Source organism: Chanos chanos, chromosome 5, assembly GCF_902362185.1.
Source record: "Chanos chanos chromosome 5, fChaCha1.1, whole genome shotgun sequence".
Lineage (NCBI taxonomy): Eukaryota > Metazoa > Chordata > Actinopteri > Gonorynchiformes > Chanidae > Chanos > Chanos chanos.
Window position 1 is genome coordinate 19,336,859 of NC_044499.1, and position 22,943 is coordinate 19,359,801.

The 22,943-nt window shown below is 41.8% G+C and overlaps 2 protein-coding genes across 3 annotated transcripts; one reads left to right on the plus strand and one right to left on the minus strand.

The window, feature by feature from the left end:
- The first annotated feature begins 228 nt into the window (after positions 1-228).
- Positions 229-8,425, plus strand: fubp1 (far upstream element (FUSE) binding protein 1). 2 transcript variants are annotated; one of them, XM_030773271.1, is made up of 20 exons: positions 229-362; positions 1,099-1,195; positions 1,495-1,527; positions 1,882-1,921; positions 2,116-2,183; positions 2,401-2,472; positions 2,592-2,649; positions 2,769-2,931; positions 3,036-3,134; positions 3,310-3,417; positions 3,530-3,632; positions 3,720-3,956; positions 4,167-4,327; positions 4,640-4,788; positions 4,935-5,011; positions 5,264-5,389; positions 5,755-5,829; positions 6,494-6,556; positions 6,907-7,064; positions 7,470-8,425. In XM_030773271.1, exons 1-20 carry the CDS (start codon positions 270-272, stop codon positions 7,476-7,478), a joined length of 1,989 nt encoding a protein of 662 aa, XP_030629131.1. In that variant the 5' UTR covers positions 229-269; the 3' UTR covers positions 7,479-8,425. The 2 variants fall into 2 exon arrangements, with proteins under 2 accessions (XP_030629131.1, XP_030629132.1); XM_030773272.1 differs by lacking the exon at positions 5,755-5,829.
- A 3,055-nt stretch (positions 8,426-11,480) lies between these two features.
- On the minus strand, positions 11,481-22,650 carry miga1 (mitoguardin 1). The gene is made up of 16 exons (XM_030775503.1): positions 22,578-22,650; positions 21,306-21,475; positions 19,661-19,829; positions 19,169-19,293; positions 18,775-18,910; positions 18,389-18,525; positions 17,431-17,548; positions 15,636-15,736; positions 14,359-14,477; positions 14,139-14,211; positions 13,903-13,989; positions 13,708-13,806; positions 13,400-13,534; positions 13,164-13,217; positions 12,950-13,066; positions 11,481-12,836 (listed from the first exon to the last, which is right to left on the minus strand). Exons 2-16 carry the CDS (start codon positions 21,402-21,404, stop codon positions 12,618-12,620), a joined length of 1,788 nt encoding a protein of 595 aa, XP_030631363.1. The 5' UTR covers positions 21,405-21,475; positions 22,578-22,650; the 3' UTR covers positions 11,481-12,617.
- Between the last annotated feature and the right edge of the window lie 293 nt (positions 22,651-22,943).

The window sequence follows — 22,943 nt, forward strand, 5'->3', positions numbered from 1 at the left end:
AGAACTGAAATCGCGTATGAGGAACTTTATACCGCGTTAATACTCCGTCAGACCTAGCAAAACTCGAACGCTCTGGGTCACGCTATTCAACATGCCCCGCCTTCGAACGTGATTGATGTGCCACATAGTCAATTACCTTTCTCTTCTAAATTTCGCGATAGTTTTGTGGCAGTTCGTTTCCGCCCCCGCTTGTGTCGCAGTGCCAAGCTGCATCTCTCTTAGAAGCAGCCATCTTCTCTGCCCACAACGAGAAGACTCTCACACCAGACATGGCTGACTATTCTAACGTGCCTCCGCCATCTGCAAACGCCGGTGGAGGAATGAACGATGCTTTTAAAGATGCTCTCCAAAGGGCAAGACAAGTAAGTTACGATATTCACATAAGTACGATGTTTGCAGGTATTGTGTCTGTTGACCACGCGACTTGTAGTACGAAACAAGTCTCCTACGCTAGCTAGCTAACTGGCTAATTTTAGGCCCAAATTTCTGCGGCCCGTCTCAACAAAGGAGTGTAGTAGAGCCTTCCTCACCCGCTAAGGTTTTTGTCACAGTTAATCTAAAAACATTTCATATTCTGTGTATTGTGACTTTTGGAGCTCTTTGCTACTAGGATACGAAATTCCATTACATTCTTTCAGTGTAATTAAATGGGATACGGAAGTTACAATGTTTCTGTTTGGTGACCCAGTGACCGCGTTAGCTCGAGTTGCCTTAAAACCGACTGGCGTCGGTAAAAACCTAACATAGAGAGAGACAAGTTGGCTTAGTATTTCATTTGTTTTATCCTAAATGAAAGTTCGTTTCGAAGGGAAGGAGTAACGCACTGCATTTTACTTTAAATTGTGTCGTCAGACTTTGCTAGCCAGCTCTAGTAGTCTTCTGTTTTGTCTCCACTTCTCTGTTTGGCAAGTCTTCGCATCAGTTTACATGGGGTTACCTCGTGGAAAGTTCCACTTCGCACTTCTGCATGTCCTTAATCTCACTTTTAGTAAGGGAATGGAGACGCATATTTGGGCTGTAAATTACTTCGATTAACTTAAATGTTTTCGTCGGAATGGAGCTGCTCCTGACTTAACGTAGCTTCCCTTCCCTTTACAGATAGCAGCAAAAATTGGCGGCGATGGTGCCGTCGCCCCTACTCCCTCTGCAAATGATTTTGGATACGGAGGCCAAAAGAGACCCTTGGAAGACGGGGGTGAGTAGATTCAATTCAGAGGCCCGCTGTTCTGTGTCAGTGTAAATGCGTTGTCTTAAAAGAATGAGACGTATTTATTATATAGTGTGATTGTTTGTTCTCAAAGCCAATGGCTTAGTTTTTTTTTTTTTGCTGTGAATTTCTACCTTGTATCTTCTGATCAAGTAGCATTTACTTTCATTTTTACTTTACATGCGTTTGCGACTTAGAATTAAAGTGCATCACAGATGTGTAACTTTGCTTGAGCCTTTTCTGGGTTCAGATTAATTATTTACAATCCCATTTATGATTTATTGCAGATCAACCAGAAACCAAGAAAGTAGCAAGTGACCGTAAGTATAACGGCTCTCGCAATCCTCCTGGCATTTTTGTTTCTTACAAATTGACAGATGAGTGAGAAAAATTTGCTCAGAATATAATCTGAGACTTGATCTACCTCTCACTGCTTTAGTACAAGTATTGGATCTTTTTACATACAGGAGGTCTGGTCTCTGTGATGTGAATTCAACTAAACTGTCCCTTGGGTGTGTGCCGTTAGTCAAGTTTAGTAATAGCACTGAGTTCTACAGAATAATGGTTGAAGCATTGCGGGCATTGTGCTTAGTTTCATTACAATATGTTTGAAGGTTCTGCCATGTCTGAAGGTCAGATACAACCCTTTTAATACCTTTGTGTTTCTTTCTCAGCTTTTTCGTCTGTCATGGGAGGAATGGGTGGTCCTCCGAGGTGAGATTTGTTTACTTGTTTTTTCTTTATTACGTAGTGACACAGTCAGGTGAAAGTAAGGCTTAGTGCATAGGTTAATATAATGGTGAAGAGTCTTAGTAATGCAATAAAGTGAAAATTAGGTTTGGTTGATAGTTACCATAACAGTGAAGTGTAATGTGTGAATTTTTTTTCTCTTTCCATTCTCATTATAGTTTCGAGATTCCCCATGGCAGATCAACATCAGAAGAATTCAAGGTCCCAGATGGGATGGTTGGATTCAGTAAGTTGATACAGTGATGCTGATTCAGTGAATGCCTTGCAGCTCAAGGCCTTATATTACAATTAAGATGTGTGGTACTGGTTAACAGAAGAATGTGTCAGCTTTTTCTCAGTAGTGGCATCTATTTAGAGTCAACAACTTCATGTTGCATGTAGCTCTTGATGTTACCATCATGTGACTTTTTTGAGCCGATTTAATTGGACGTTTCCATCTATAGTCATTGGGAGAGGAGGAGAGCAAATATCCAGAATGCAACAGGAGTCAGGATGTAAAATACAGATTGCTCCAGGTAAATGCCTAAAATACCCAATCGTCAGACTGTAAGAGAAATTTTACATCTGTTTCTGGGTAAAAAAAAAAGAAGAAAAAATTTGTTTTGAATTCAAAAATTGTTTTGTGCTCTCACAGACAGTGGTGGAATGCCTGAGCGATCAGTCACATTAACAGGATCTCCAGACTCAATTCAGTAAGTGCTTGTTTCTCCGCTGAGAGTTCATTTCAAGTAATTGTTAATCCAACATATCACTTGTCGTAGTGTTTTTTAAGCACAGCATATTGATGAGTTGTAATATATTCTTAATATAGGACTGCCAAGCGGCTGTTAACGGAGATTGTTGAGAAGGGCCGGCCCACACCAGCATTCCACCATAATGACGGTCCAGGAATGACGGTCCAGGAGATCCTCGTCCCTGCATCCAAAGCAGGCCTGGTCATCGGCAAGGGTGGAGAAACTATTAAACAGTTACAGGTTCGTCAGGATCTGTTTTAAACATGTACGTGTAATTTTAGACCACAACAGGATGGTCTTTCATTATCAGAATGAATCATTTTTGGTTGAACGCTTCTTGATAGGAACGTGCTGGAGTAAAAATGGTAATGATTCAAGATGGGCCACAGAACACGGGGGCAGACAAACCTCTCAGGATTTCTGGAGAGCCATTCAAAGTCCAGGTAAACATGTCATTGGATTTTAAGTAGTTCACCTCCATAGACTGACCCTGTAGAGCTAAGAAGAAAAGTTTTAATTTTGTAAAAGGAAAGAAAAAAGAAAAAACAGTGAGCAGTGCATGAGTAAGAGGTTTTTTTTTTTTTCTTGCATTACTAAATTTGCCCGTGGCCCTTGCAGCAAGCCAAAGAGATGGTGATGGAGCTGATTAGAGACCAAGGCTTCAGAGATCAGCGAGGTGAATATGGCTCTAGGATGGGTGGAGACAGCCTGGATGTAAGTGAAGAAGTGCGTCACGCCGCCGTTCATTATTTATTTTTTTTATGTGGTATGTGAAACGAGGCTTTGCTGCGGTGGTTTGGTGTGAAGTTACTGATTGCATTCGTCACCTCCCACAAAGGTTCCAGTGCCTCGGTTTGCAGTGGGCATTGTGATTGGTAGAAACGGTGAGATGATCAAGAAGATTCAGAACGACACAGGCGTGAGGATTCAATTCAAACCAGGTGAGATCCTGAACCAATAAGATCATGAATCTGAAGTTGAATTAGTGCAGGGGTAGCTAAAACGTTGTGGTATTTTTTGTTGCCTAGATGACGGCAGCACTCCAGAGAGGATAGCACAGATCATGGGGCCTCCTGACAGAGCACAGCATGCAGCAGAAATCATCTCAGACTTGCTGAGGAGTGTGCAGGCTGGGGGCCCACCCGGCCATGGTGGCAGAGGCAGAGGGCGGGGCCAGGGGAACTGGAACATGGGCCCGCCTGGAGGACTGCAGGAGTTCACTTTCACCGTCCCTACCATGAAGACTGGTCTCATTATCGGAAAAGGTCTGTACCTGAAAACACCCAGGTTCTCTGTGTTTGTAGTTATGATAATGAAATCAAAATGTCGGGTCTAGAAGTATCACTACGTTTATTACAGTTGGCCTGAATAGCTTTGTGATACTGCGTCAGCTGTTTCCAGAAATGAAACCGTTACAGTACTATGATCCCAATTATAGAATTAGGTCATTGTATTTTTCGTGTTTGTTGGTGCAGGTGGTGAGACCATAAAGAGCATTAGCCAACAGTCTGGTGCCAGGATAGAGCTTCAGAGAAACCCTCCACCTAATGCAGACCCTAGCATGAAGATGTTCACTGTTCGTGGGTCCCCCCAGCAGATCGACTATGCCAGGCAGCTGGTAGAGGAGAAGATTGGGGTGAGTGTCATACAGCTGTGTGGCAGCTGTCCTCCTTGTGATCTCTATGCTGAACCCAAGCCATGAACCCATGTTGTTCAGACTAGCACAATGGTAGATACACAAAGGCAAAGCTGTTTTGACAAACAGAAGCAAGTTGTGTAGAGACCAAATAGAAACTTGCTTAAAAATAACATTTCTTAGTTTTTATTTTTGGAATTGTGACTGGTCCCTTTGTACTGCCCTGATTGTGGCCCATTCTGTTTCACTGTAGCAGCATGCATTCCTGCCGTCCATGTTAGTTTGACACTGCATTTGTCTTTTTTTTTTCAGGGTCCTGTTAATCCTATGGGAGGACCCCTTGGACCTCCTGGGCCCCATGGAGGCCCAAACCCACATGGTCCACCAGGTCCACCTGGGCCTCCAGCGCCTATGGGCCCATACAACCCTGGACCATACAACCAAGGCCCACCTGGACCACAGTAAGAGCATTGTCCTTTTTTTTTAAAAACTGTTTTACACTGTCTGGTCACTTGTGTGACATTGTTACAGTTTTCTTCTGTCAGTCCTGTATTTAACGATGGCTCAGTTACTGACTCAAGTGTGCGTGTGTTTTTTCCTCTGACAGCGGTCCACCAGCACCATACCAGCCCCAGGGCTGGGGAAATGGGTATCCTCACTGGCAGCAGGGCCAGCCAGATCCCAGTAAGTTTCCATGGAAGCCATTTTGTGGAGTCTCCGCTCCAGAGCATACATACCTACATATACCGCCATGACTTAGCTTTAACCTCAAAAAACAAGTGACAACCTATGTTTCAAACCATAATCTTGGTGAAGAAGCACATTTCACAAAAGAGTATTGTCAGCTTACATTTTTTCATTGTGGTAACATGTAGATACATCTTCAGTGAGATTGTTTGACAGGGACAGGTCTAACTTGTTTCTGTGTTTTTGCAGATAAAGCAGCAGCAGATGCGAATGCGGCAGCTTGGGCAGCCTATTACTCTCAGTACCAGCAACAACCACAGGCGCCCATGACTCCTACTACTGCTGCCCCAGGAACCACTCAGACCAATGGACAAGGTGAGCCCTGCCTTGGTTACCTATGGCTCAACTTTCTCATCGTCCTCCATATAGGACAGACTCTGTAGAATAGTCTAGAATTCTCATTAGATAAACCCTCTCTGAGAATGCCTCAGTGTCCTTTATTTTTTTCTCTCTCTCTTTCTCTCTGTGATTTGTGACCTGTGCTGTAGTTAAGTCCCTTAGGTGCTTTTTGCTTTCAGCAGGGTTTCGTCTTTTCTCTCCTTCCTTTCTCTTATGGACAGGGCTAGTTTGTCTGAGGCTTTCACCCTGTTTGGGTAAAGTGTGTCACCCAGGCAGGTGGAGAACTCTGTAACGGTCCTTTTAAAGAATGGTTCTCAATTCCATTGTACCGTTTTTAACAGGTGACCCGCAGGCTCCAGGTCAGAGTGGACAGGCAGATTACACCAAGGCCTGGGAGGAATATTACAAGAAATTGGGTATAAATGTTTTCCCAAATGTAGCTTCAGCGTATTTATTCTGGGGACCAGACTAAACAGCAACAGGGACTTGAATTGCCACTCAGTTGTGCTTTTGTCATATGAAGTCGTGTCTGGAAAGCGTTAAGTCACAGTTTAGCGTGTGAATAGCTTTTCTCTGTGTGGCTGGTCCACCACAGGGTTCAATTTTCAAGCCCTGCTGTTTAGACTGAAGAGCTTCAGTGTCTTTCTTCAACCAGTTTAGCGCGACCAGACAGAATACCAGCAGCCAGTGGACATTAGCAGGGTAGCTTACTCAATACAAGACAAGGGATTTTAGTAATCAGTTGATGACTGGATGGTTAAGGTTGCTGACTTTGAATTTGACTAAGAATTGCACATGAATTTAAAATGCACTGAATATTTACTTGTTATGTATATGTAGAAAAATTTTGAAATTTAGGGCAAAAGGAATGTCTTTTGTATTTTGATAGTGTCTTAATTACATGTTGAAAGCAGCAGCAGCAGCAGTAGTAGTAGTAGTAGCTGTAGTTTGTTTATTTACATGATCAGATGAACTTAAATTGCTTTCAAGTTGTTGAAATGTAATACAGGAGTGCTGTAACTGTTTTCTTACATCTGAACTCCACAACGCTTTCAAATCTTCCATATCTCTAAACTGCAGGTCAGCAGAACCAGCAGCAACAGGACTACACCAAGGCCTGGGAGGAGTACTATAAAAAACAAGGTGAGGGGGGGCTCGCAGGGCCATCTCACACACTTCCTAAAGACAGCAGACGTGGCGGCATGGGTGGCTGTGTCCCTCATATACAGTCCTCTGGAGTAGAGCCGCTGTACACACAGTCGCCCTAGAGCAAACCAGAGGGTTTCTGCCCCGCCACTCGTAGACAGCGTGGCCGGGGTCGTTCCCCCTCTTACACACTGACAGACACTGCGCTGAGTGTCGCGCACTGATCTGTTTACTCCTCAATGAGTAATATATGCTATACCTTCAGTGAGAATCGTGTTGTGTTGTATCGTGTTGCTCTGCGTGTTGGCATCTGCATCCTTTTTGAATAGCTGTGTTTGATGTCACAGGTCAAGCCGCCCCTCAGGCGGCAGCGGCAGCAGCAGCTACCCAGCCTGGAGGCCAGCCAGACTACAGCGCCGCCTGGGCTGAATATTACCGCCAGCAGGCTGCCTACTATGGACAGGGCAACCCCCAGGCCATGGGCACCGCTCCCCAGGCCCAGCAGGTACTCTCCCAGTAAACAACAATAATCTCCCCCTGCACTCTCTTCCCATTTACTCTGCTCTGTTCTTTTTTGTTTTGTTTTCCCCCCTTTTTTCTTTCTTTCTTTTTTTTTCTGGCATGCTTTGTTTGTCCCCTCTTCCTTTATGTCTGCCTGTCTCTCTCTCTCTCTCTCTCTTTCTGTCCTTCTCGCTCTGTATTTAACATTTTTCTTTACAGGTTCATCGGTGTCCAGCGGAGCATTTAATTTAAAAAAAAAAAAAAAAGCTTAACCAAACTTTTCCTTCCCTCAAACAGGCCTCTCTTTCTTTACATCATTTTTAACCTTTATTTTGGGAGGGGGGTTTTGAAGAGATGTTTCTGCTCTTAACATGTTGTGTATTTTTTTTTATGTATTTCCTCTGCACAGGGCCAGTAATGTGAAGTGGACATAAAGTAAATGCTACCTTGAAAAAATCCTTTGTTAAATGTTTGGATGCTGACGCCTTGATGAAGATCTTATTGTCCTTGGTTTAAAAATGTTTGAAGTAGATTGCGAAATGGCTCCGGAGTCAACAATTTGTTTTATTTTCTTCTCTTGTAAATGATGGGTTTGTTTTTAGTGGGGGTAATTTTTCATATAGTCATTCCAGCTCCTGTATTTCATATAAGATGTAGTTAGAGTTCATGTCTATAAACTAGTCATTTCCATGTAAATCATCTCAGTTTTAAAATGATATGCCTGTTGTGTTTTGCAATAAAACAAAATGAAACCTCCTGTGTTGGTAAGTGGGGGGGTAAAAATGAAAATGTTGTAAATGTTTTTTGCTGTGTTTTTATTTTCTTTTTGTTTCTCTTTTACTGGGGTACACCGAAGGCAAGCAGTCTCAAAACCACTTCTCTCTTTGTCCAAAATTTAATCGAATGAAAGATTCGCTCTCCTGTCTTTTTGTCTCTCTCCAACTGTCTATACAGATCCTGGTTTCAAAAAACAAACAGACAAAAAAAAGAAAAAAAAAACGGTTTCAGTCCATAGCGGTTTAGACTCGTGAGTGAGATCATTGAAATATTCCTGCTTGATTTCACGGACATAGCGCTGTGTTGTTTTTTTACTACCTTTTTTACTGGCCGTTGCTGTGGTCCATAGGAATAGACAGAGCTGTATGTGAGAGATGATGGCTTGGTGTGGGCAAGGTAATGTCACGTCTGCAATAATGACTCGGCCATTTAGTGTTTCATTGCTGTACTGTATTTGACCTGGTTTGCTGACTTGAGGTAGTGTGCACTGTTTTATAATGAGAGAAACTTTTTCCCTCACAGGACAGTTTAGACAAGCGGTAAGCAAGTGTGTCTCTTTTGTTTCTTTCTGCAAAGTGTTCCTCCTTTTTTTCTTTTCTTTTTAAAAGAAAGAGAAAATGTGACTGCAAAAAAAAATGTTTGCAAGCATTTTAGTTGAATATTTTTTTTGCTGCCTTTTGGTTTTTTTTTTTTTTTTTTTACAGGTCAGGTGATATGTTATGGATTTTAACAAATACTCAAATGCAAAAAGTTTTTTTTATGTCCCTGCCCACCCTCCCCTCCATGTTACATGTCAAGTACCCATCAACTTGTACATAATATGCTGGCATATTTCTGAAACGTTTTGATAAAATTAAAGGCTCAAATGCAAAAGTGGATATATATATCTATATATATTTTTTTTGCTCTGCCCATTGTCTGTTGGCACACCTCCAGCAATAGGCCTGTAGGTTTTTTAGGGCTGAGGAGGCTTTGCTGTACCACACCAGTGAAATGAACCCTTCACTGTAAGTACAACACTGTCAAATTTGAGCGCCAAATTTCTGTTTTCCCTGCCAGTGCATCTCCAATGAGTAAAGCTGAAATGAAGTACAATGTAGTGTGATCATGCTAGTTTGAAATCTGTGAAATCTTCCCCCATTGACGTGAGCGTGGGTAAGTACACCACGGTTTCAAATGTGACTGAACATGCATTCAAAGATGTCAACCTTTGACCTCATATGATACTTGCCCTTTTTTTTTGATGAATCGGACTTGGAATACTGCAATAATTACAGTCCTGTGTTTTTGTTGTTTTTGTTTTGTGATGATGAGAAATGATTGGGTGATGCAGTAATGTTGCTGTTGCAGTGAGTCATAGGATCTGGCAGTGTAAGCTGCAGGTATCTGAAATGCACACCTGTATGTCTTGTTAGCTCGGTACAATTGAAACTCAACCTCGTGTCTTGTCTTTAGGAATGGCAGCTCTCTGGGATACTCTAAAGGTCAACCTTGGCTTAGTCCTAAAGGTGCCATCCGGTGGTAGTTACTGCTCTTTTGCCATGTCTTTATTGTTCATATGTACTCACAGATAGGTGTTATCCTCTTAAAGTGAATGCCATTGAGACTGACGTTTAAGAACTGTCCAAATTCAAGCCTTTATCATGTTTTTTTTTTTTCTTCATCATAGTGGAGGTATATTTGTTGTCCTGTTAGCACTACTGGCAGTTTATTGATCTTCTCATAGATTTGATTTAGCAACTATTGCCAATGCTGCAGACTTTCTTCTCCAATGAGTTGTGATGTCTTTGAAGGCTGAATCGAATCGATGCAAATGCTGAATTTGACATGTTCACTGATGGCAAAACGGTGCAATATTTAATTTTGCAGTGTCATCCCTGACCTTGCACCTTAGGTTCTGCTGCACTAACTCAGGTAAGCGTTACCTAAGGAACCCAAAGTGTTTTGACATTTTAACCCAGTCTTATCATGTGTAACACCTGAAAGAATCTGCTCGCGCCGGTACATTTCTGTTTAAAATGTTTTTAGACTCGGATGAATCGATACATATTGATACAACGTACAATATACTGAATGCCGAATACGAGAAGTTCTCAGCAAAAGCCTTCATATGCTAAGTTGTATTATGTTTTCTGTCTGAATGACTTGCATGGCATTGACTTGTCTCACTTAGAGTACTGTGTTTTTTCTCTTCCTTGCCATTTATAGTAACACTTACATGTGATTAAGATTGACATTAGGCTTGATAAAACTGTCAGAATTGATATGACGCCAATATGAGTGATTTGCTTATAATTGTCCATGGTGAAGCAGATAAATGCATTAGCTCCCCGGTAAGTCTGATGCTTAGTTTGACATGTGTAGAGTTACATAGACACCGTGCCTTCCCTGCCTTAATGTGACAATTTTACTGCATGCAGTGGCAAAAGTTTTATCATCTGAACTCAGTCATGCTAATGAACTGAAGTGTACACTCTGTGTGTAATTTCTATGCTCATTGTCTTTGTTTTATTCATCGACTGATACCTGTGACCATACCCCTCTGCAGTGATTAATAATTGTCCCAAACTGCTGCCTTCATTCTCACTCACAGTGTTGAAGATGCTGCAGGCATAGGTCATAGAATCAGGTCCTGAGCTAGTTTGTCCCTAAGGAGGAATCCTTTGAGTCTTTCCCTCTGCTGAACATAGACCGTTCGAGGGCTCCAGTTATAAGGTAACCCATGTATCTTGAGGAACATGTGATTTTTGCTTTTGAACTATACATGCAGTTGCTGTTAGTTAAGGCCCATGTACATACTGATGTTCAGTCTTATAATCTTTATGTTGAAATGTCATTATTCATTAACACGTCATGGCTTTGTCGGTTGGTTAGATGGCTTCACAAATTTTACATATTCAGTGATAATTGCGTGTTTGCTTTTGCCTGTTTTTTTTTTTTTTTTTTCCTTTTTTTGAGTTGGGAATTGTAATGTTCACCAGTAACAGATAGTTGAGATTTAGGACCAGGAACTGTTTCATAGCGACTTTCAGGCTAATATTTGGCAGTTAATCGGAGAGCTCTTTTTCTGTCGAGCGAAAAAAAAGAAGAAAAGAAAAAGAAAGGAAAAAAAGAAAAAAGAATTCCAGTCTTAACTTGCAAGTAAATAGTTGCCTTTTGCAACATGTCCCTTTTGTGTGCATGCAAAATGCTCTTTTCTTCTGAGTAAAGGGTTTACCACAGAATTCGTGGGGGTGTAGAAAAGAAGAATTAATTGGAGACTAACTGAAAGTTGGAGCATGCGTTTGAGGTAAAAAAAACAACAAAAAAAAACCAAACAAAAAAAGGTTTCATGTACTGTTAACTAAATGAATGTATTTTTTTGCGGGGTTCAAAATGTTGATTTTGACTTGAGCATTGTTGCTATGTCCATCAATAAAAGTTGTTATGATTGCAAAAGTGTGTTGCAGTGCATTTATTATAAGAGTTTTCCATATAGATAGATGTATTAGTGACTATATATTTATAATGAGGATTCAGATATCTATATCTGAGTGCTGTGGTGGTTCATTTCTGAAACAAAGGAGTATTAAAACCATTGGCTGCTTTTGAAAGCTTGTCTGATTTGCTTGCAAAATAATTACAATCTAACGAATGTTGAATTGATGTCCCTTTATTTTATTGTACTGTGCGTTAGAGAACGCACACAGTGGAAGCACAGCTTAGCTTTGAATATAGTCTATGATGACATTCACACAACATATACAAAAATAGTATGAATACTCTGGCCGTACACAGTTCGGTCACAGACGACAAATGAACTTTCTGCAGTTAGAAGATTCAGTCTGAGGCATTGACAGATCAAGTCATTGGCTTCTACTCCACAAACAATTCACTGTTCAGTTATTTCATATCCAGTGTCAAGTAGGTTCTAAGACAAGTAGGGAATTCAAAAAAAATGACAAGGTTGGAATCTCACCAGCATTTTTTTTTTTATATTGGGCTGCAAAGTACTCGCAAGTAAGGCTTATACAATCTTAATCATTAAACGATTAAAATATTACATTCACCACAGCCCACAAAAACAAAGCAAAACAGTACCACACAGTTAGTGGTTTAGCCACGTGCATGAGCCAGCGTGTCTAAGCTGAAGTTTTCAGCCTACTGTTGTAAGGTATTGTGATTCTGGTCTGGTGACTTCTTAAGAAGGCATATTCCACAGCGAAAATTGAAATGGTGGGTTCTCAGGAGGTAGTTACTCTGAGCTTTCTCAGAACCGCTTTGGAAACTGTAATTCAGAGTAGAATACCATCTCTGTGTTTGTTTATTGTACATCTGTCAATTTTAAACCATTTTGTGTTTTGCTAGAAACTTAACTTTAAATAGCAAAATATCAAATAAATAAAATCACATAATCAAATTCAGTCAGAGACATAACTGAAGACCTCCCCCATTCAGTTCTATTCATGTCTGTGACCCATGTTCATCACATCACTCCTTGTCATCTTTTTTGTCCTAAAGACACACACACACTACAGTATTTTGACAGCAACATAGATGTTACAGTTTTATCGACATTACCCATATTGCCATGCACTGAAATGGCACTATAACTCAGTGGGAATCACATACCCCCTGTGTGATGAGAATGAAAGAAAACGTCACACTGCCTGACAAATGCAACCGCTATAAAGGTGTGCTTTTTGACAAGGCTGACAGAGTGAAACCATGGGAGGAGGCAGTGGTCTTTTTTTTTTTTTTTTAGGTCCACTTAATGATCTGGGAACAGAGGGGCTGTGGTTCACTGCACCCGGGTCTCCAGCAACGTACTGGGTACCAGTTGCAGTGGTGTGCTGACGCAGCCGTTGAGGTGGCGCAGAGAGTCAGCTCCCAAGTAGGCGAGGAGAAGCTCGGAGCGGCGATGTAGCAGATGAAGCATGTCTTCGGCTAAAGTCTCGACGCTGGTGTAACGCACCTTTTCCAGGTCGAAGATGTCCTTTAAGAAGAACAGCACCTGGTCCTACGGGCCAAGCAACGACATCAGTTCTCCAATACTCGAGACACTTCAGCATGTTGAAGTAACACAGTAACACACCATTTATTGCACTTTACTGTTTCACGACCGTGCCTCACCTTGAAGAAGCAACAGAAATCATGCAGAGAACTTTTAGGACCCAGGAAACCCCATGCCAGAACTGGACTAATGTGTTCACACACTGTGTAGAAATGAGCGATGAAGCCATCCTGCACCTGTGAAAAAGAAGAGGGGGACAAAGTGGTTCTGCTGATGTAATCACACCGTCTGTTATTCGACTTTTAAGAGAACTCAGTATTTACAAATCGTTACCTTCATGTGTTGTCTTTTCTGCTTCAGAACAGACCAACAGCTGGATGCCACGGCCTACAAAAATAACAAAAATTAGCTTTTGAAACATTAACTCTTTGTGTAACCAGATGTGAACGACCTTTCCACTGGTGTACAGTATGTACTTTGGAACTGGCAAAGACAACTGGTAACTTCCAAGATATGCAATCTTTGTTAAAATGCCCTTAAGCGGGTGGGTAAGTAGTTGCTGTTCTTACTGTCTCTTTGAAGGAATTGTTGAGCCAGCGATTGTTGACCACATTCTGAATGGAGATAGGTGGATTCTCCAAATCCTCAAATGAGTCCATCAAGATGAAATCAAGAACTATGTCATAGAAGTTTAAATGTTTGACCTAACACAACAAGAGCACATGAAAACAAAGACAGGTTTATTGGTGAAGCAATCACAAAGGGCAAGATGACAGTCATCACTAGATAAAGATGTGAAAAGGTCATGGAGACCGTCAAATGTTCTCATTATAGATAAGCAGCACACTGTTAGCCTGACCAGTTTCTTGTTTCTCACCCCTCTCGTAGCAAGTTCCAATTCAGTGTTCTCCCAATGATCTGTGTGCTCTAAGAACGAAATCATTTCTTCAAAGACCTCCTCGAATCTCTTTGGGCTCTGACAATGGAGAGATTCAGGTCAGTGTTAGTGTGGATTGGTCAGAAAATCGACAAAGGAGACGGTAAGGAAGGGGAAGGGGACAGCAAAACTCACCTTTCGTGCTTTGACAATTATAGAAGACAAGATCTTCTTTCCTGTGTCTGCCAGAAATATTCTGGTTGCTCTTTCACTTAAAATGACCTACAGAAACAATAAATGAGACTGAGTCCATTATGAGACACAATAAGAAAAATCCAATTTTTTTTTTTTTACCCAGCGACATTTCCTGTGGTGTCAGAGGTGAAACCCTGCAGCATTTAAGACTAGACCTTAAGAACAATGTCTGGTACCTGACAAGCCTGCCGGACACAGTGTAGCTTGGCAAGGAAGTCTGTATCCCCAAGGCATTCAAGCATCTCAGTCCTTTCGAGGAACAAGGTATTGGACAAAATATTAATTGTGAGCATATGTGAATGCACCCACGTTTTCCTGCAGTGTCCAGGAAAATGCCAGGGCAATGAGATACTGGTAGGTTGAGACCAGGAGTCTGGACGTGTGTGTGTGTCTTACCGTAGCACTCTACAGGAGATCTTGCCCTCCTCTGCCAGCTGCAGTGCTTCTTCATAGAAAGGGTAATGGCACAGTGTGCCCAAGGCGTAGGCGCTCCTCAGTTCCCTATGTTCTGACAGCTACAACCGAGGAACGGAAAGAGATTTAACCACCAGCTTTCACTGAGTCAAGCAGTTCAAGAGCTTAAATGTCCATCTCCATTTTGAGGACTTGACAATAAGACTATTTCATTGCAAAGTTATTACTGAAGACATCCAAAGATTTCACAAAGGATGTGAAATGCACTTCTTCTGGATCTGGATAAGATAAAAGGTGTCATCGACAATTACTTAAATTGTTTCATCAATCGTTTAAGAGCAGGCACATGCAGAGAGCGTGATTACTGAATGAATAACCGTATTTCAGAGCTGACCGTAAAATAGTTAAGCCTCTTGCCAATAGTGCCATACGTTTGAGAGTGAAAGTTTTTCATTCCAGCCATTATACATAAAGAAGGGGACAATTAACTGATAGTCAACATTTTTGATGAGAAAATAATAAGCTCCTTCCTCAGGGAGAGCCAAAAGTCCATACTGTTCCACGTAAACACTATTTATTGCATTTATACCAGACCGTTTGAAGACTATTTTTAGCATCTCCGCACAGGCGGTGACCCATTTTTCACTACTCGGCTCTCCTTTCATGCAGGGGCTCTGGCAGATAGATCAGTACTGTTACTTTCAATAGCTTATGGTGAGAGTGAACCAGAGCAGACCCTTAATATTCAGCAGTGCAGGGGAGGCTGCCCTGGGGCCAGATTATTTCATGCCACTGAATTTGTGCGTGAAACAAATCTGGGCATAGACTCACCGTTTAAGTGAATCGGCATCTAACTGAAGGAAAATCTGGTTTCTGACTACAGAGTGACTTAAGTCTCACTCGGATTCTCTGGCAAGCCTGCCGTGTAAGGAGGTGAGGGCAAACGTGAGCGTTAGTCGGTGATAATGTGATGTGACAGTGTTGGCAGGAGACATTTACATGCCCAAGGGCACCTATTAAAAGATCACATGGCCTGTAAATAAAGCCAGAGCAAAGCAAACCCAAAACACAAACTCTGCCTTTTCATCCACGCAAGCACATCACCAATCAGATAACACATCTCAGCTTTCATGTGTTGTTATACGAAAGTACGTCAGAGAACTACCAGGGCACTGGTCTGCTGTAAGAAGACAGGCTGCATAACCATGGGAACTGGATTTCAAATGAGTTGAGTGATGGTTTGAAGTGGGTCCTCTCACCTCTGCGGCAGACACGAAGGAGTCCGTGGAGGCGATGCTGATGGAGTCCCTCAGACAGGGGTCATCCAAGTCATCCCTCCCTGACACATCTGTGTGTTTGTCTGTAAAGAGGAAAGAGTTACTTAGAAAATGACTAAACACACGGAATGTTAATGCACTGCTGCAGAGCCAATACACTGACCCAGTAATAACGATCAAAATACTAGACAGAGGAACGTGCTTGTGTACATGTAGACAAGATTGTTGCAGTATCAAATGTCCAGAAAAAAAAAAAACGAGTGAAAGTTTTGACCTTTTGTAACCAGAGATTCCTGGACCTCTTCCAGCTGCTCTATTTAGATACTGGACATGAAATGTGCCAGCGATTACATACATGATACTGTGTAAAAGTTACTCATTAGGCATGTTAGAATTTCCCAACGAAGCCCCACCAGTTCTTATTTGCGCCGTCACTGTGAAACGTTTGTGAGGATATATTTTGCTGTATGAAATGATGGCACCAGATGTTCCTAAAGTCTACAGTATCAAAAAAAACAAATGTTTCTCACCTAACTTCTTGACTGTTGCTAAACTCTTTATGGGCCGGAAAATTACACACACACAAAAAAAAAATCTCCATGGACTTCATATTCCAAGAAGCATACTTTGTCTACCCAGAACATTTAAACTGGATGGCTGAAATAAACAGAAACTTTAAACTGAACAGGACTCCCCCCCCCCCCCCCATCGTCAACCCCAGCATGACCTGTTAGGACATCCTGAAAGGCGAATTACACGTCGAAAGGTTGAGAGAACGGCCCCCTCCGAACCTCATTCAGAAATGTAATCCATGCTAACCACCTCTCTGGCATGAGAAGATAGAAGGATAGCGCATCACCTGAAGCTGGCTGATTCCATTTAATCTCCTTAACATGCAGCCCGGCCACATCAACTCAGCGCTGCGCTGACAGGTGCCACGCCAGATGGCTGTTCAAGATAGCCGAAACGCTAACTAGCCTCTCCTCCAGGATGGCTTTTTACCCCGTGTTTGACCGTTTGGTAGTAACAGTGACTTTGTAGTGAACCAAATGTACCAGGAGTTATGGAGGGCAGATGAGGTGCTGGATCACCTCAAGACATGCCTAACCAGCTGCTGTTACCATCTGCCTGGAGGTGAGATCGGGCCTCTATATGGCTAGCACCGATAGATTACAAGTGCGTCTACTGTACATGCCATATGTGGCCTCAATTCCTAAGGTATGTACTCATGTGGCATCCATGAAGCAGCATATCATATGACTACACTTGCTGAAACTGGGGCTGGCTCACAGTGTAAAACAAACAAAAAAAAACCCCAACTGACTGAACTATGTGTTAACAGGTCTGTGTTTGACAGCATTGCTCATGTCTAAGGAAAGCGCTAGCAATTTACAAACTGCAACAGCAGAGAACAAAGTACTGACCTATGCCACCATATAATTACTCAGACATGCCTATACTTGACAAAGCACTGACCCTATACCATTACATAACTGTGTAGACATGCCTACACGACAGCATCAGTCCTGTTTCCATGATGACTGGTTGCAATTTATGAATTGATATCAAAGCTGGCAATATGGCCTGACAACATCTTAAAATGGTAATAGTTTGTTATGCATCAGCCATGAATTGTTTTGATATAATCCACTTTTCAACCATTTGTCTGGTGGTTCTAAGAACCTCTTCATTCAGTACTAGAAAACATAAGCATTGATAGTATGCTGCTCTTTTGTTTCACGACACGACACATGCTGACAAGAAGAGTGTGTCTAACCACTGAAGTTATGCGAGGGCTCTGACAACCCCAGTGCCCCTTCGAACTCTTCCTGTAGGCGATAAGCCCTCTGTAGTAGAGCCTCCAGTTTGTGAATGAACTCTGCACTGATGATGTCCTGGATAGAGAGAAAACACACATTATACTTCATTTACAAAAAGAACACATGCTCTCAGACACTGTACACTCCCATATCACATTCTCAAGCAAACATTTAAAGAACAGGTTTATGGCGCATCAAGTCATTTCACCCTTATGGAACTGATCTTTCACACTGATTTTCTAATAGTAACAGTATATGTTTGGTTAACAGACTATTTGACACAAGCTCACTTTATATATAAGAAAATGCTAACAAACTTCTCTTGTTAATCTTAAACCTTAAGCTGTGTGGTAGGTCTTTGTCTGTCATCTTAGCCTGATGCATTTAAATACAGATCTGGTTTTGTGTGTTGGAGAACCTTTCAGGTGAGACACCACCAGTGATGTAACTTAGAGATTGGCTGTCTTTTCACGGCAGGAGGCATGCTTAATGTAATCTTTAATTAGCTCTCAGCTTGCCTCTGAATGCAACGCTAACTGGGAGTCTGTTACTATTTTAATCGGGCTTCAAGATTAAAGCAAAGGAAATCATGACTCGAGGGGAAGTCTGGATTAGTTCCATGAAAGACAGATCCAAAAGGTCACGTCAAGAAACCGCTAACAAACATCTTCATAAACATCTAATGTTCAATGTAATCAGGAAACTCTGGAAACACTATGTGGAAGGGTCTTGAACTCAATGTTGAAAACAATCATCTTCTTGCTACAAACCGCAGGAGATCCTGTATTCCTACACGGATGATTAGGAAGATTATATAACAAAGGACTGAGTGTTCAGTGTTTTTAAAGAGTTCACGGTTCTGAGTGGCATGGGTGTATTGGCTGGTCTGATAGAGAAGGTCAGCGACGGTCATACCTCCACACTCTCCTCTGCGATGGCATCGCCTGCCCCTAGTTTCACCGAGGCACAGCTGGCCTCGTCCTCCGCCTGCCGGCTGCGGAAAGTCAGGGCCTGCTCCCAACGCCGCAGGGCCTCTTCAAACAACTCCATACCTGAACCAAATAATCACGTAACATATGTAGTAGCAATATTAGCAAGCGTCTCCCTGACTTACATAAGAAGCAGAGGCTGTTTTCTTTCTTTCTTTTTTTTTTTTTTTTAAGAGTAGAACACCAGCAATGGTCCATCGGTCTGTGGCCTCACTCTGAATCCCTGCTAATATTGTCACTTGTAAACAAACAGCATGTGGTGGGTAGGTTACTTTATTCGGTTCAAACTGATTCTGCTTTGGTGGTGCTTACCCATTAGGTACAGGTTCTCTGGTGTGGTAACAGGGATATTGACCACATTACAGATGTCACTGTCATCTCCTGGCCTGTCCCAGCAGCTGGAGCCATTGGCACAAGTGCAAGAACTTGAGGAATTCATGCTTTTCACCTACAGAAATGAACACACGCACACGCACACGCACACGCACACGCACATACACCCACGGAGCCGGAGTCAGAAACTTCTTTTCAAAGCCATTCCTATCACATTGATGAGATGATGACCTGTTTCATAACTGAGGGGCCATTAAATACCTTAATGTTATTTTTTTAGGGTCTAACAAATGTCATTGTGCTGGTTGCTATATGTAAGATGAATAACATGGTGTTTACAGTCTTAATGGAGCAAGGAGGGATTGTGTTTTACCGAGGCCAAACTCTGCAGGGAGCCTGAGAGCTTGCTGTAAAGACTGCCATTAGAGAGCAGGTTACAGGAATTCTTAGAGGTTAGAGACAGACTGAGGTTCTGACGATCGCTGGCAGTGCTAGACTCTGGTGGGGAAAAAAAAGAAAAAGAAAAAGAAAAAAAGAGGGAGTATGAGCTAAAATAACATCTTGCTTTTATTGTCAGATGAGTCTCAAATACTAAACATCTTTCTGTAGCAATGTGGACATCAATAATGGCAATAATCAATAATGTAGCTGGGATTTACTTTGAATATATGGTGATTAATGGAATAACAGCCTGATATAGGTTTACTGATGGATGTTGCCATTTAGCCTAATAGTTCAGTGTAGCTGTTACATGTTAGCCCTGCTGCTTATATTTCAGTGACATTTGTTCTAGTGCTAGATTATGCAACCCAAATGCAATCACATCAAAGTTAATTATCGAGTGAGTTTGGATGCATGCAATTACCTTTCACTGGAGGAACTGTAGTCAGAAACTCAAATTTCTCGGGTTCCCATGGCAACTGGGTCTTTTTCTTCCCTTTCCTCCTCCTAAAATGGCGTGCCAGGAAGATGAGGGAAACAGCACCAAAGGCAGTGGCGGCAAAGAGCTTTTTGGTTCCAGTGCTGAGACTCACCTGGTGGGAGAGACAATTGAAGATGAAATTATTCTTGGTTTATGTAGGGACACAGTCAAATGCTCACTGACAGATCACACTAAGACTAGGAGCAGAAGACAAAGCTTTCAGCAGCCATACAAGTTCACAACTATCCCCTAGTGAATTTTTTGTCAGTTACCTGGTTGGTAGAGTTATAGTTAGGTCCACATTCTGCTACAAAACTGTCTCAAAAGTGAATGTCTAGAAGTGATGTTTAGGAGTTCTCACAAACTCCTGACAAACCAAACGTCCTGACATCAAAACGTGAAGCATGGTGCTTGAGTGCTGGATCCTGATGTAACTATTTTAACTGATGATTAAGTTTAGCTGGTGTCACATTGTTTCAAATATATATATATGCAAGGACTTTAACAACACTTGCCACCTGTACCATTTCAGATTGACTGAGCGCTGTTTACTTAGACATATGTGGCCCTTGATGGCATTTGAGATGGGGTTGTTTCGACACGTAGGTGATGGAAGCTCTGTTTTTACAGGATGTGGCATGACACAGATAAGACTGACTCTCTGGAATAACAATGACACTAATGTAGCCTCGTGTGAATGTACAACGTGGGTTTCCATTTAGCTATAAATCAATCACGTTGTTGCTGCCTGCAGACCGCTCTGTGACATAAGCCTATGGACGGTACGATCAAAGCTGCTTCGCTTTTTCACTCTGCCTGAGTCATTACAAAGCGTGCAACACGTCTCACACACAGAGTGAAATATCAGTCAGACACAGAGAGTCTGGTCAACATATTTACAGCTCTGTGCCAACTTGAAAGGGGAAAATTATGACAACAGTGAGAGCACACAAGGATCACACGGAGGGCTGATGCAATGGTGCAAGCGTCCTGTAAGCTTGCACGTACACATTGGTCAGGATTGGTTTAGGTGACGTTAAGGTAATCGAGTCTAACTGGCCGATCCACTGTTAAAAGCATCACCGATTGGCTGAATTACTGTTAAATTTGTTTTGTTTATTTACAATTAAAATGCATGATATCGAAGAGTTGTTCAAAGTCTGTGATACTTTAGCCAATTTTTCATTTTTCAAAAGAGAAAAGCCAGACAAAAACCCATTCCAGCATTAGTTCTAATAACCCATGAATGAGAACAAAGCTGTACATTTCCTAGTAAGGGAAATATGCTGTGGGTTAAATACAATAAAACCCTTAGTCATGCCACCATCTCACATTTCATTATTTTGCAACCATAATCCTCAGTTTTAACCGAGCCAGACACATCAAAGAATGCAAGTTCTTGAAGCTGTTACAGACTCTTTCTGAGTTATTTAGGGACAAGACACGGTTACACAGACTTAAATAGATCTGATAATATTCAGGGAGGCTTTTCAAGTTGTCCCAACTGAACCCACCCCAAAAAAAAGCACAGCAGAAAGTCTATTAAAAACAAAAAATGAAATTTGTATTCTCATGCTGATGTGCTTACCGGTGGGAGAGAGTAGTAGACAGAGAGAGGCAGGTCCACCACTCTCAGTGCTGCCACTTTCATGGACAACTGAGTGCTTCTGATTGTGTCCTCTGTCATTGTGCCAATGTCTCCATAATCCTGCTGGCAAAGCCTTAGCCTGTGGCCATACCTTTCAGCAGCAGCTCAGGCTGATGGGGAAAAAACAAAACGTAAGATTACTGAAATCGAAACTGGCTTTCAAATGGACGTCTCCGAATGCTCAAGTCACATTTCTGTTGAAGAAGGTGTTCGAGTGATCCTCATGACATGCATGCAGGCATGCAACGAGTAAGATTAACGTACGTGAAGATTTTATACCTGACCCAAGTCAGTGCTAAGCACGAGAACGTGTATCCAATTATCTTTACAGAGAGCAGCTCGTGGCTCATCACATGATGAATTATCCGGCTCAATTCTACGGTTTTACAAATAACGCAATGTGTTTAAGCTCTACCCAGACAAACGTGTCCCTCTTTGTTGTCAATAAAGTCAGAATGGAGTTATAAATCACAGGACTGCACACTTCTATCATATGTCGTGTCGGACGATAGTTGTCCTCAAACGTTTAGCCGTTAGACGTTGTTTAGTGTCCCATTAATGGCTTGCTATTTAACATTTATTGTTTACTGTTAAATGGAAATGTTGGTCATCTCCACAAGAAATATAGTGAGTCTTGTCACCTTCCAAATCGACTAAAACCACAGCATTTGATCGACTATAATTGTAACAAACTGTACTTACGCTAAAATTTCTCTTTCATGCCACAAATCGAGCAACTAATTTAAGTCGCACGGAATAGTCCTACACTGGATAAATTAAACGACAGTTGTGAGAGCACATACTTGCATACACTCACACACAACACAAAACGTTGGGAATCACCTAAGAAACCGCTATGCCAATCTGTGCGCGCATATGTTAACACTCAGCTGGCAAATCAGTACTCCAGGTGAAACTCACACACTTGAGCGAGGAAATGGCAATTCGATGCCAAAAGTTAAAAAAAAAAAGTACATTTGATGACAACAGCAACTACTTTTGCCTCGGTAACAGACATAATTCTGACATAGCTAGCTAACAGTTCAAAGCATGGGGGCTGTCTATAACAACGTAGGTAAAGCTGCTAAGCATTTGTTATTTATTATGAAACCTCTAAATCCAGTATTTCCAAAAACGAGGATCATGTGACATCGACATTGATGGTATCCCTCCGGAGCTGTAAGAGAGAGTTCACTAGTTAGAAATACCTACCGTTTGAGTGGCTCGGGTCCATGACGGACACGTTCACTGAGGACAGCTGATGGACTCTCCCCGCGATGTTCTTGGACAGACAAATAACAAGAACGTAAAGTGACGTTGACATGCATTTCCTGTGTCGCAATTGCAAGGCACCAGTATACTTCAAAGTAAAAGTTTCCCACAAAACTACAGTTTGCAGTTGAACACGCCTCACTGAAGTGGGACAGAATTGATAACTACAGTTCTGAGTCATCTGCATCGCATTCATCAGGGTACATGGCTGTTTAAGGTTGTAACTAAATAATATTGATATTATGTTTAGTCGCTATCATATGTAGTTTTAAGCCTGCTCGTCGTGTTTTTTTTTTTGCGTGTGAA

Coding starts and splice junctions, on each gene's coding strand:
- fubp1 (XM_030773271.1), top strand. CDS start 270: ATGGCTGACTATTCTAACGTGCCTCCGCCATCTGCAAACGCCGGTGGA. Junction 1,528..1,881: donor CAAGAAAGTAGCAAGTGACC/GTAAGTATAACG, acceptor TTTCTTTCTCAG/CTTTTTCGTCTGTCATGGGA. Junction 2,473..2,591: donor TAAAATACAGATTGCTCCAG/GTAAATGCCTAA, acceptor GTGCTCTCACAG/ACAGTGGTGGAATGCCTGAG.
- miga1 (XM_030775503.1), bottom strand. CDS start 21,404: ATGACAGAGGACACAATCAGAAGCACTCAGTTGTCCATGAAAGTGGCA. Junction 13,807..13,902: donor TAATTGTCAAAGCACGAAAG/GTGAGTTTTGCT, acceptor CTCCATTGTCAG/AGCCCAAAGAGATTCGAGGA. Junction 13,218..13,399: donor ACAATTCCTTCAAAGAGACA/GTAAGAACAGCA, acceptor TTATTTTTGTAG/GCCGTGGCATCCAGCTGTTG.